Raw genomic sequence first — 12,471 nt, forward strand, 5'->3', positions numbered from 1 at the left:
CTGAATAAAACCTCATTCTTTGGGTCACGTATCCTACAACCAGCACTCTGAAAGATATAAGCATTTGACGCCAGAAGAAAGAAAATGCCAATCGACTATGTACACAAGGCTATAGTACAATAAGAATAGGTAATGATACATAGAGACTACCACACTACTGCAGACGACTATATCCGCAAAGCGAAACATCTCTTCCCTCGGATTGAATAGAAATTCGACTGTTTGATATGAAACGCCTTCCCCGTTTTCTCGTCGAAAACACTAAAGCCATACGTCGCAGCATTCGGCGGCGTATAAAGATGCAAGGAGACAGCAACATTGTCCGGGTCGGGGTTGGATATCTTATGGAGGCCCAACTTGTCCGACATATACGTGACCTGGTTCTCACAGTACGTAGTTTCCCTCTTGATCTGCGGTGGAGAAATCTGTCCATGCTCGAGCTTACTTTGATCGGGCCATGAATACAACGTCTCCTGCAGGGATCCTTTCAGAACCTAGTACGTTTGAATTAGCCTAACCAATCCCCCCCCCCTCATCCTTCCCTTGGAAAAGACAATATGCGAGAAACAAGAAAAAGAAAGGATAAAGGAATACTCACCTTCATAACACAATGCGCATTCGCATGATCATGGATAGCGCTTCCTTTCCCAGGACTCCATACTAGAATAAGCTTTGACAGGTCATCAGCACGTGAGGGAACTTTCATGCATGTAGAGCTAGCTACATGTGATTGATCTATGGGAGGGCGGCCGCACGAGGCAGGAAAGCAAACCCATGACTCACCAGATTGCTTTTGCCGTTGCCTTCGTCGATCAGATTCCTCGTGTAGGTCTTGCTGAGATCGGGCAGGGCGAACGGCTGCCATTCTTCTGCGTTGGAGGTATACCGGTCCATTAGACGCTGGATGGTGAGCGGGTCGACATCGTCCGAGTCCAGACCCGAGCTCGGACCCAGGGCTGCACTTAGGTCTTGGACTAGCTGTTCGAAGGCGTTGCTTGCTTGGTTCGTGGCTTCTGGGTCTGGGTCTGGTTGGAGGTAGGGCATTCTTCTCTTTGGGTCTTTCTCTCCTTTTTTGTCTTTTATTTTAGCTGTGTTTGTTTTTGGCGGGACTGTTGTATTTGAGGTGCGGTGTTTGGGTATGTATGCTTTTGGGAGATTAAGTGTTTTTGATGATTGGTGGTTGATGGGGCTTCGAAGATTGACGATCGATGTATGCTGGTTTAGCCAAATATAAAAAGCCGTAGAGAGAAATATGTTTTCAATGTCCAGGTAAAGCTTCGCAATGATAGACGGTTGTATATCCCAAGCCATGTGCTATGGAAGAACATGTCCGATAACGCGCTTGCCACCCGAGGATAAGCGTGGATGCCTTGTTTCCGCCTGAGGCCACAGTCCCCGCCCATGTGATCAGTGATTGCTCTCGTTCTTTCTCCGCCCGACTAACGGGCGAATGAAGTGGCGGCCACAATTTCAAAGATTGAGACTCTGCGAAACACCAGTGCAAAACGAGATACGATCATCTTGGGGCTTCACCACAGCGCGGCCGGTGTGAGATAGAAGCTAGAACGTGTATAGGAGCACGGAACTTTGTGACTTATTTCTTATTGTATCTGAATATATTGTGCCTTGTGCGAGGGGTAAAACTCGTATAAAACCGCCAAAATGTCGACCACCGTGGAGAAGGTTGGATTCCGCCCATAGTCTTTTTAAAGCATTTATTAGCACTGTTCTTCCGATAATGACAGAATTATTATGCTGACTGGTCATGCGTACTGTAGATCAAGCAAATCGAAGATGAGGTTCGTGTCGAAATTTATAATGCGATACTTTGCCCGCCAGAATGCCGGACTGACCGATTATTCAGATGGCCCGGACGCAGAAGAACAAGGCGACGGCCTTTCATATTGGTATGGGAAGATGCAGGTGCTAGGTGGTCTCGGACTGGTGTGACTGACGGGCAGTGCAGGACAATTGAAGGCTAAGCTTGCGAAGCTAAAGCGTGAACTTTTGACCCCAACCGGCGGTGGTGGCGGTGGAGGTGGTGGTAAGTGCTTATGAATAACATACCCTATTGACTTGAGCCTGCTCATTAACTCGGTGACATTTAGCTGGTTTCGATGTTGCTCGTACCGGTGTTGCTAGTGTGTATGTATTGGGGACGACATTGCTAGGACGACGTTGATATTGACTCGAACTAGTGGTTTCATTGGTTTCCCTTCCGTCGGAAAGAGTACCCTGATGAGCAGATTAACAGGCCAACACTCTGAAGGTATGTCCGGTATATTCTGGCGCAGTCTTGACAGGTGCTGATGAATTCCTTTACCCTTGCTATAGCTGCGGCCTACGAGTTCACAACCCTGACGACCGTGCCTGGCCAGGTTCTATACAACGGTGCTAAGATCCAGATTCTCGACCTTCCCGGTATTATTCAAGGTGCCAAAGACGGCAAGGGTCGTGGTCGACAGGTTATTGCTGTGGCGAAGACTTGCCACCTGATCTTCATTGTGCTCGACGTTAACAAGCCGCTTGTCGATAAAAAGGTCATTGAAAATGAATTGGAAGGTTTCGGAATCAGAATCAACAAGCAGCCCCCTAATATCGTCTTCAAGAAGAAGGATAAGGGTGGTATTGCGATTACTAGCACTGTCCCCTTGACGCATATTGACCATGACGTGAGTTCTCATCATATCTATGGGTTGAATATGAAAAATAGCTGACATGTGCTTTTCGACGCGGCTTCCAGGAAATTAAAGCTGTCTTGGGCGAGTACAGGATCTCTTCTGCAGATATTTCAATCAGATGCGACGCCACAGTCGATGACATTATCGATGTTCTTGAGGCAAAGAGTCGGGCATATATTCCTGTCGTATATGCGTTGAACAAGATTGACTCTATCACGATCGAAGAGCTGGACCTGCTTTACCGGATTCCCAACGCCTGCCCCATCAGTTCCGAGCACGGCTGGAACGTTGATGAACTGCTGGAGATGATGTGGGATAAGCTCAACCTCAGGCGAGTCTACACTAAGCCTAAGGGAAAGGCACCCGACTACACTGCACCTGTTGTGCTGAGAGCCAACGCATGCACTATTGAAGATTTCGTATGTTTCCTTTTCCCTATGGCATCCTGTCACAAGAGCGCAAGGCGGTTTATTGACTCGTGATCAGTGTAACTCGATTCACCGGACGATCAAGGATCAGTTCAAGCAGGCTATTGTCTATGGCCGCTCCGTTAAGCACCAGCCGCAGCGTGTGGGTCTTACGCACGAGCTTGCAGATGAGGACATTGGTCCGTAAATCCCTGGCCCCTGAACATCATAAGGAGCTTCCCAGCTAACTTGGCGACTACAGTGACCATTATTAAGCGGTAAATAGCTCTAATCAACCAAGGTTCTTTGGACCGCGTAAGAGCGGAGAACTTGGTGGCGAATCGTCACGAGGTAAACGGGTTGTGTTAGAAGTGTTTCGCGAAGTATACATGTCCAAGAGGCCCAGCCCTTGGGGCAGCTTTCGGCGAGATGCCATAGAACGTTTGATTGGGGAAGAGGATGGTTCGCGCACGGGCAGCGCTCTGCCGACTACCGCCTGGGTTTGCACGATCACTCGTTTGGGATAGATGACTGAATCATGAGATAGTCTGTTCAGCACTGCTACTCGTGGTGATGCACGGTCATTTTTGGGGCAATCCTGTTTAAGGGGACGAGGAGAGACAAGAAAGTTGACGCTGAGAATCTGGAATAGGGTTTATGGTTCCGCAGTACGAACAATTTCTCCTTTCCATTTTGTGTTTTTTTTTTTCATTTTATTTTCTCCGTTCTCGTTGAAAGCGACCACCACTTACATGCTTTTCTCCCGACGGTTGGTCTAGAACTTATGGCTGAGACTACTAAAAAAGTTAGTAGCAACAAAATTAGAACGATTGACAGAGTTGAGAAAGCTCCGTCCGGTTCTTTTGCTTCCAAGGATCCAAGTGTAGCACTGTCCTCTGGTTTACGCGATCATCGCGTGCAAGTAAAGATAATTCTTACACATGCGATGGAGCTTGAAGACTTCTGGAGGAGATTCCCCTTTCGGATCAATTGGAACATATGATGTCAGATTGCGTAGCTGGTAGATTGCTGCTACCTTAGTAGCTGGGCGAAGGTGACCCACCCCTATACAGCTTGGGGACAGACTTTCCAGAGGCACTTTAGCGGGATCGAGTAGTATTGCGATCCTGTTGGGTGGCATGTTTGTCTGAAACGGGTGTGGTCCAGAGATATCCATGAATTCTTCCCCACAGAGATGAAGAAAAGAAAGGGTTGCAGTCTGGTCGTATCCATGGCGGAATCCTAAACTGAAGTATACCATGAAACCCCCATCGACGACGAATCGGCAGTGAAGTGCCGCCATGACGGCCGACGACGGGATTATTAGTCGTCGTAGGCCCGAGTGTCAGTGTATATCTCTGCGACTAATCATGCGCCTGCAGGTGCAGGGTCCGGGGTTGCTCTGCTCACGGGCGCATTATGCATCCCCTTTCTGTCCTACTACTAGTACTCATTCTCTTTTTCTGATCTCTGATTCGACCGAGTATATTATTACCGGTACTGACGGGTTACGACGCAGGAGGGGTAGTCGTATTTCCATACTAGTACTCGGTAACAGGTACTAATACCCAACCTTTTCTTGTCTTACATGATCCGTATCCGACAAGTTCCTGTCAATTTGCAGATGTTGGCAGTAATGGTCAGGTCTTAACTTTTGCATCTGGATTTCTATCCACTTATGGAAATGTCTCGTTCTCCCTTTCCATTCTCGCGGGTTGCACTCGGCACTTGACTTTATAGTATGGGGGAGTACATACCACCCATTCAGTGATCGCGTAAAAAAAGCCTACCAGCTCCCTTACATTCCATGTTTCCATGTTACTCTGCCGGTTCCGCCGGACAGATCCATGGATCCTACCAGCCCAACAAAACTTACCAGGCGAATTCAATTGAATAATAATGAAAACAATAATAATAATAATAAATGATAATAAAAAGGAAATTGGGAGGGGAAGGAGAAAACTTGCAGAGATTTATCGTTGACACCACCAATCATGGCTCTTATTTGTCGAAATTGATAATGCACGCTGGGACTTTTTTCCTCGGAGTATAGTACCTACATACACATCCATTTGGTATGTACTTAACGGAGATACCCTGTCTATAATTAACCGTCAGCGATATTATTTAGTTATTTTTTTATTGTATTCTATGAATTTTTTTTTTTTTTTTTTTTTTTTTTTTTTTTTTTTTTTTTTTTTTTTTTTTTTTTTTTTTTTTTTTTTTTTTTTTTTTTTTTTTTTTTTTTTTATTTTTATTTTTATTTTATTTTATTTTTTTTTTTGGGACAAGCGGTCTGCGCGGGAATTTCAAGCTCGGTCACTCTACAACGTTGTATTTGTCTATTTCCCAGCTCGCTGGACTATACTTCTTCGAGGGGTTTCTCCCTCGAACCTTGATTCATGCACTCATTGAGTTGCGTGTCGTACAGGGCGGTGTTCAGTGGTCAAGTAGCACTGATTCGGGACGATTAAAAGATTGGCTCTATACCTGGATGGTGCGCTATTAAACGCCCTGAATCCTGACCTGGTGGCGAGGGGCAGAGGAGGTTCGTCGAAACAATAATGTTAACATTAATAATCATAGTCCAGATTTTAAGAAAAAGAGGAGAAAAAAAAAGGATCAACCAAGGTCAAAGTAGAGCCGTAGTGGCCGCGTGGAGACAAGTACACAGGCAATGATGATCAGCGAAGATACAAAAGAGTGCAATGAGGGTCGTGTCTGAGCAAGTTTTGTGCCTGATAGGTACTCGTGATTGGTAGCATAACTCGGCTTTTGCCCTGAGATCTGATGTTCTCCAATGCTAACTAATGCACAGCCTCAACGGATTGACCAAGTTGCTAGTACTATGTCTGAGAGCTCGTTATTTCATAAGGTGCTACTGTTTGTCTTAGATGAAGAATCTGAGTGAAAATCTGCTTGTCAGATGACAGTAGATGCGTGTTTCTACCACCACACTGTCTGTAGTATGCGAGGAAGTGGAGGCTGCATACGTCTCTTCCTTCTTCCTTCAGGTGGCCCTCATATCTCTAACTGTCGGTGACGGCTTAGTACTCGGGATCTTCTTTCTTCGTTTTTTCTTTTTTTCTTTCTTTCCATTTTTTTTTCTCTTTTTTTTTTTTACATGTTTTCCTTCCGCGCTCCTTGTATCATTTTTAGCATGGATATCGCGGATCCTTCGAGGCAGCCACATGACAGCCACTGTCTGTGGTCAATGAGTTGTGACTGTGCTAGACAAAGAATGCTCCCAAAGGCTGGTATATACTAATTTGTTGGGAACGTGATGCTGGAGATCTGATTGCTTAGCTTCAATATATCCTGGTTCTAAGTACGAAGTACGATCCATAATACTGCCTATTTCCTCTACATACATAGGGGTCCCAGAGAAACAATCTCTATCCCCACAACGCTCGGATCTGGAAGTTGCTCGTACTACACTATCGAAGTGGATATTGCCTAGGCTTTCGATACGATACTTGCTTCGATCGGATCAGTTTTCAGCTCTACTGATGTCATACTCTCTTGGGTTAACTGATGCAAATCTGAGCTCGGACATCTTCCGACAAGGGCCTTGCGGGCGTATATCGCCATTGCTCCTGCATGGAAGGCCTCACGTACCCCGTACCACTATACAAACGTCAGAGCTACGATACACCGGAGTATTGTGTACCTTGAGGTACATCTCTACGTATTTGGGGGTACCTTGACATGACACGTCCACGGCTGATATCCAAACGAGCGATCGGACATCTGCACTGCCCTTCGTACCTGACAGATCTCTATTATTGGCATTCATACAACGGTAAGGCTATCATAACGCCATTTCTCGGATTAGGGCTTGTTCGGCGTCGCACCACCCGGCCCTTCGTTCCAGTTTCAGTCATTCTCAGCCAGATTGTTATTGATCCACTAGCAATAGTTTGCTTTTAGTTGCAAAATTCCAATTCTTTTACTATTTCAAACCCCATCCCAGGCGGATTTATTGACTGATCTAAATATCCTTGAACAAGTCAAGGGGGGAAAAAAAAAGGCGCGAAAGAATTACAAAAAGGTAAAGAGGGGCAATCTCTCTGCTTACACTAGAAGCAATGGTGTTGACTCCAACCCATGGTCTCGACTTCCCATGCTAACTCTTTCCTGCATCGGGTAGCGATTTTCTGTTGGCCGCTGGCTTCCCCAGCCTCTCAGCGACGAGAAACGGCAGACCGATTGGAATACCGTGGTCACGTTGCTAATTCACGGATAGTGACTCAAATTATGAAATCTTCCTCCACCTCTTAGTTGGTTATTTTGTTTTTCCCCCCATCTTTAGTTCGTCGAGAATAGGGTCCACATTGGGTGAGCTACAGTGCGGAACGCGGGTGTCATTTTCCTCTTCGAACCCTATCTCTACCAGCATTGCCTACTATTCGATCACAAGGGCGCGTAGCAGGCGAGTGGATCCAAGAGAAGAAAAAGAAAAAAAGAAAAGAAGGTGAGGTCTAAGCTGGGAATCTGACACAGTATTACATACAATAACTTAGTCTTGACAGCCCTCGTGGTTATCCGAACAAGCGGGGCGGATGGATGATTGATGAAAAATTAGTGCTGCACCGATCACGTTTTCCGCGCTCCCCGTCCCGTACTCTCAACTACTTAGGGTAGGTCACTAAGACAGGGCCATAGTATGTTGTGGTTAGTACGGAGTACATCATGTACAAAGGCGATCTCCTTCGAAGGGGCCAGCCCTGGTAAGGCTGTACAATGCATTAATGAACGCCGCATCCCGTAGAGCATACCCGGGTCGCACCTCCAGCATGCATACCAGCCGTACCCTTGTACCGCAATCATCCGTCAATGACTTTCCGCCAGAAGTCAAGCAACCAGTCAGACGGATTGTTCCAATGCAGTACCATCCAAGAACGTACCGTCTGGGCATAGGGGTGTGTTCCGATGGCGAGTCAGGAATGCTTGGGGGGTTGAACCTAATAATCACAAGAGGCTAAACTATAACGATTAGGGTCAGTTCGACTGCTAATTTCTAACCCCCGAATAACAACGTCCGATCATTATCTGCATATCTGGAGCTAACTACTAGGACTAGTAACTACTTCCTACGACTAACCTTTTCACATAGATGACAATTAATTAACCAATCCATTCGCCAACCTCGAAATTGGCCACTTTCTTTCTTTGCCCTCACACTAATTAATGGGCGCGCACTCCACTCGTCCGTCTCCTTTTGTCCCTTTTGGTCAATCCAAATTGGTCTCGTTTCCAAAGATTTGCATTGCTTAGGTTGCCGGCCCGGAGTGGACCGCTGCGGGCCCCGTGGGGTCCTAGCTCCTCACGCCCTCCTGTTAGTAGTAGTAAGGACGAAGTACTCGCCTGCTCAAAGTGTACCGTGGTCGAAGTAAGTTATCTAGTCGTGTTAGACGAACCGAAGCCCCGAACCATGCCGCTGCTACTTCTTATGATAGGACGAACCCTCCTCTTCAGTCTTTGCTCAGCCCATGTCACAGAAAATAAATTGGAATCACTTTACGGCAATTCATTGGCTGGCAAAACCATCTCCTGACGTTTTTCTCGTGACAAAGTACGATGCAGATCGGCCTGGCGCTGCTACCACTGGTTGATTATTTGGATTAATGAGGTCCTGATCCTTGACCTAGGAATGACTGGCTCTCCCCAAAGTGAATCTTGCTTTCGCATATTTCTTGTCGCTTTGCGAAGGAGAGCATCCCCGAAGTAGCATAGCGCCTTCCTACCCAAAGTTGACACCGCCGAAAACCATTTGTTGAAAGACTAGTCAAATGAGGCTTCATCATCGCAAATTGCTACCGAAAGATCTTCCTCTTTCTGTTGTTGATTCAACACCAATCCATGGTCAAGCGTACGATGTTGATAGTTACTGCGGGTCACTCTGTCATCCTGGATGTGTGTGGCAAGGTATTTCTCTCCTCGCTTTCTCACTTTCCATTTCTCCATTTTTCTATTTTTATTTTTAATTTTTTTTTACCCCCTCAAAGCTCCACGTTCTCACATGTGGCCGGCACTATAGGAACGATCGAAGGGACGGGGGAGCTCGGTACCAAACTATGAAGATACTTATTACTCACTGCGGAGCTTATGATGGAAAGGAGGAAAAAAGCCGTTGGGCCTTTCCCAGATGGTTGTCGGTCGCCAGTCTAGTCGGAAATCTTCGCTTTATCTCTAAGGTATGTCATGCGGGCATTTAGGTTCAGCGGTTTATCGATCCGTTCCCCGTCCGTGAGTATGATCTTGGCTTGCTGAGAGGAAACTCTTACTTCCGTATATGATTTTCGTCTGAGGACGATCGTTTCTGCGAGGAAACCGTGGATTACCCACTTGAGATTTCTCCCGCGAGGTGCTACAGGATCGTCCGGCTCGAGGAAGATTGTCTAACGGAACGGAGAGAATCATTGACAGGAACCCCGAAGGAGCGAACGAAAAAGCAAAACCCGCAGAAAAGGGAGAAAAAAAAAATGGAAAAGGAAAAGAAAAAAAAGAGAGAAAAAAGAAAAATTCAAGGGAAAAAAGGAAAAGGAATAGGATGCGCAGTATGTACTCTCTCCCCTCTCTCTTTTTTTCCCGCTTTTCTTTTTACATGTCCTGGATTGGATGTTGCTTTTTCTTGTATTTTTGTTTTATTTTCTTCTCCTCTCGTCCTTTCTGGCATCTCCGCTCCACCTCCAGGCTGCAAATCAGGTACCCAATTTGCTCCCACAATTTTTGCCTGGAGTATACCAGAATAGGCAATTGTCCAAGTTACCCGATTCTCTCATTTATCTAGACTTTTGGTGTAACACCTTGGAAATTTCCGCAGTGCGAAATTCCATCTATCATAACATCAAGTCAAGCTCACATAGAGCACAAGTCTTACTATTCCCAACCGCGTTAGCCATCTGGTAGGAAACATTCATGTCACGGTTGATACAGTATTCAACCTGAGCGTCGTATGAGCCAGTACGAGGTTTAGCGGTATTCGGGCTCGACAGATATCCCTGTCCTTGTAATCTAGCCCACAACCAATCAGGGGCGGATACCCCCACCATTTCCAAGAGTATTCTTGTCTTTCATTTTTTTACTTTTTGAGCACTGTCCAATCACCGTGCAAGTTTTAGTCTTTTTATTTGTATGGTACGCTATCTGGCCTGTCCCGTCGGTCGTAGCTCTTCGTGTCTGTCAATTATTACCCTTGTTATTCCAGAATTGATTTATGTTATTTATTTTTCTTAAGTTTTATTATTATATTATTATAAAAAAAAAATTTTTCTTTTTCTTTTTTTTCTAAATGAATTCTTGACAGGCACCAAATAGGCAGTGCTAAAGATGGTCCTGCCGAAATGCAAGACCTGGTCCTGGTCGACCATCGAATCAGGTACGACTTGCTTGGACTGGAAAGGCCAGTCGCAACCAACCACAGGGCCCAGATGAAGAGGTACATCCTTTGACTCCATCCCATCCATACTTACCTCGTCAGTACGGAGTATACATCTATCTTCTTCCTTACACTTTCTCCTTCTCCTCCATGATCCTTATTTACTACTCGCTACTTCTTCCCTGATCGTCCCTGGGCCTGTGTCCCGGTCTGACCCTTTTTAACTCCGTTTTATGTCTTTTTTGCCTTACCCGCACCCACCATTGCCCCTCCGTTCATTTCGTTTCCCCCCTGTACCAAAAAGAATAATATAGTCTGCATGCTTCTTCTCGTTGTGCGCATACATTCGGTTGTGGGTGACTCGGGTTAGATATCAGGCATCCAGGCGCTGCCGGAACTCCTCCCTCGTGGGAACCGCCTTGTTGCTGCTCCAAATCGGCACATATCTACTACTACTACTCTTACTATTTTCACGGCAGCTTTGTGTAATCGCATATTCTTTGTGCTGAACATGCATCCTCATTTATACTATTCTTGGATGTAGAGAAGGTCCAACTTTCTCAGATAGCTCGCCTTACTTTTTTCCTGCCCATTGACCCCGATTGTCTCCTTCGCTTTCTTTATATCGGTTGACGGCCTGGTTGAAGCCTGTCTTAATACTGCCGAAGCCACTCCCAGAGTAGCTTGCCCCCTTTCGTTTCTCCTTTCTGCATCGTGCTCTCATGATATTCCTCGCCTCTGCTGCAATGGACACAGAGAGCACACACGCCCAAGATAACGACTATACCCAGTCGCCTTGGCTGGATTTGGGCGGTTTCAGCCCTTCGCAACAGTCACCACCGCTTGATTACCATGGGTTTGGGTACGGCATGCTGCCTTTGGAGTCGGCGTACGGGGTATCTGTACCACCCCCGTATGCATCACTCCCATTAACTATGCCCTCGAATACGTGGCCCAGTATGATGTCGACTCACCCTCAGCTCCCTTTTCCAGAGGGAAGCGTGCCGCCTGTACCCATACCAGCAGCGGTATCGCCAGTCACACATAATCCACCACCGCCGCCGCCTCCACCGCCACCGCCTCGCAAGTCATCAACGAGTAACTCGACACCACGGAGGACGCTTACGGATGATGATCGTCGGCGTATGTGCCTGTATCATGAAGAGAACAAAACCGCCAAGCAAACAGACATTGGAGGTCAGTTTTCACGCTAATCTCTTCTCTTCATGTAGATCATGACTGACATAACATGCACAGCGATATTCGGAGTGGAACGAAGGTAATAAATCCACGCAATCCCCTCTGATCCTGATTTGAGTAAATCCTGTTCTGACACGTTATCCATCTGTTAAAGTACGGTGTCGAAAGTGCTCCGTCAGAAAGAGAAGTATCTCAACCCCGATGATGGAACACGTTCCCCCATCAAACGAGCCAAGGGAAGAGTGCCCGATATAGAAAAGGCTCTTTCTAACTGGGTGAGAAACTACCAGCGTCACGGCTATCCTCTCAGTGATGAGATGATCAGGGAAAAAGCTCTCTTCTTCGCCAACACATGTGGTAGTTCCGATGGCAAAGAAAAAGTGCTGAGCACAAGCTGGCTGGAAAAGTTCAAACATAAAAATAACTTGATGGGTTTGAAATCCCGCAAAAGCTCTTTCAGCGCCAAGAGTGAACCGGAAAGCCCCAGGCGTCTGAGTATAAACTCGGCGATAGCATCTGCCATACAGTCACCCAGCGTCCTTTCGCCTATCTCTCCCACGGGGTTTGCTACCCCTTCACCGTTGTCACCCACCCAGAGCCAGGAGAACTTCGGGCCAGATAGTCTATGTGATCTTCTGGGAGATTATCAAAACGCGCACACTACAAGCACCATCTCTATTGATACTACATCTTCTGTCTCCGCCAGCGTGACCAGTCCAACATCAACACTAGTAGCAGACAGTCCCTTCACTCCCGCTAGTCAATCACACAACTCATCTCTGGATAACAATTCGACTAGACC

General features: G+C 46.5%; 4 protein-coding genes across 4 annotated transcripts; 3 read left to right on the top strand and 1 right to left on the bottom strand.

Annotated features, from left to right (window-relative positions):
- Positions 1-98: 98 nt before the first annotated feature.
- On the bottom strand, positions 99-1,818 carry BDV37DRAFT_148521 (putative cysteine dioxygenase Cdo1). The gene is made up of 4 exons (XM_032078933.1): positions 1,774-1,818; positions 784-1,702; positions 599-670; positions 99-494 (listed from the first exon to the last, which is right to left on the bottom strand). The coding sequence occupies exons 2-4, from the start codon at positions 1,309-1,311 to the stop codon at positions 168-170; spliced, it is 927 nt and encodes a 308-aa protein (XP_031940409.1). The 5' UTR covers positions 1,312-1,702; positions 1,774-1,818; the 3' UTR covers positions 99-167.
- Positions 1,488-3,680, top strand: BDV37DRAFT_148375 (GTP-binding protein RBG1). The gene is made up of 10 exons (XM_032078929.1): positions 1,488-1,683; positions 1,779-1,799; positions 1,865-1,907; positions 1,967-2,044; positions 2,109-2,145; positions 2,199-2,269; positions 2,335-2,672; positions 2,744-3,100; positions 3,168-3,288; positions 3,351-3,680. Exons 1-10 carry the CDS (start codon positions 1,663-1,665, stop codon positions 3,368-3,370), a joined length of 1,107 nt encoding a protein of 368 aa, XP_031940410.1. The 5' UTR covers positions 1,488-1,662; the 3' UTR covers positions 3,371-3,680.
- Positions 3,681-9,187: 5,507 nt separating this feature from the next.
- On the top strand, positions 9,188-10,352 carry BDV37DRAFT_251148 (uncharacterized protein). Its single transcript, XM_032082260.1, has one exon. It carries the CDS (start codon positions 9,710-9,712, stop codon positions 9,998-10,000), a length of 291 nt encoding a protein of 96 aa, XP_031940411.1. The 5' UTR covers positions 9,188-9,709; the 3' UTR covers positions 10,001-10,352.
- A 522-nt stretch (positions 10,353-10,874) lies between these two features.
- On the top strand, positions 10,875-11,834 carry BDV37DRAFT_148632 (uncharacterized protein). The gene has a single exon (XM_032078934.1). The coding sequence runs from the start codon at positions 11,192-11,194 to the stop codon at positions 11,681-11,683; it is 492 nt and encodes a 163-aa protein (XP_031940412.1). The 5' UTR covers positions 10,875-11,191; the 3' UTR covers positions 11,684-11,834.
- The last annotated feature ends 637 nt before the right edge of the window (positions 11,835-12,471 follow it).

The sequence above is a fragment of the Aspergillus pseudonomiae genome (assembly GCF_009193645.1).
Source record: "Aspergillus pseudonomiae strain CBS 119388 unplaced genomic scaffold BDV37scaffold_43, whole genome shotgun sequence".
NCBI lineage: Eukaryota > Fungi > Ascomycota > Eurotiomycetes > Eurotiales > Aspergillaceae > Aspergillus > Aspergillus pseudonomiae.

Excerpts from the sequence above, each read along its gene's own strand:
- BDV37DRAFT_148521 (XM_032078933.1), bottom strand. The coding sequence starts at position 1,311 with ATGGCTTGGGATATACAACCGTCTATCATTGCGAAGCTTTACCTGGAC. Across the intron at positions 671-783 it reads GCAACGGCAAAAGCAATCTG|CTTATTCTAGTATGGAGTCC; the intron begins GTGAGTCATGGG and ends GACCTGTCAAAG. Across the intron at positions 495-598 it reads ATGCGCATTGTGTTATGAAG|GTTCTGAAAGGATCCCTGCA; the intron begins GTGAGTATTCCT and ends CAAACGTACTAG.
- BDV37DRAFT_148375 (XM_032078929.1), top strand. The coding sequence starts at position 1,663 with ATGTCGACCACCGTGGAGAAG. Across the intron at positions 2,270-2,334 it reads AACAGGCCAACACTCTGAAG|CTGCGGCCTACGAGTTCACA; the intron begins GTATGTCCGGTA and ends CCCTTGCTATAG. Across the intron at positions 3,289-3,350 it reads GCTTGCAGATGAGGACATTG|TGACCATTATTAAGCGGTAA; the intron begins GTCCGTAAATCC and ends TGGCGACTACAG.
- BDV37DRAFT_251148 (XM_032082260.1), top strand. The coding sequence starts at position 9,710 with ATGTTGCTTTTTCTTGTATTTTTGTTTTATTTTCTTCTCCTCTCGTCC.
- BDV37DRAFT_148632 (XM_032078934.1), top strand. The coding sequence starts at position 11,192 with ATGATATTCCTCGCCTCTGCTGCAATGGACACAGAGAGCACACACGCC.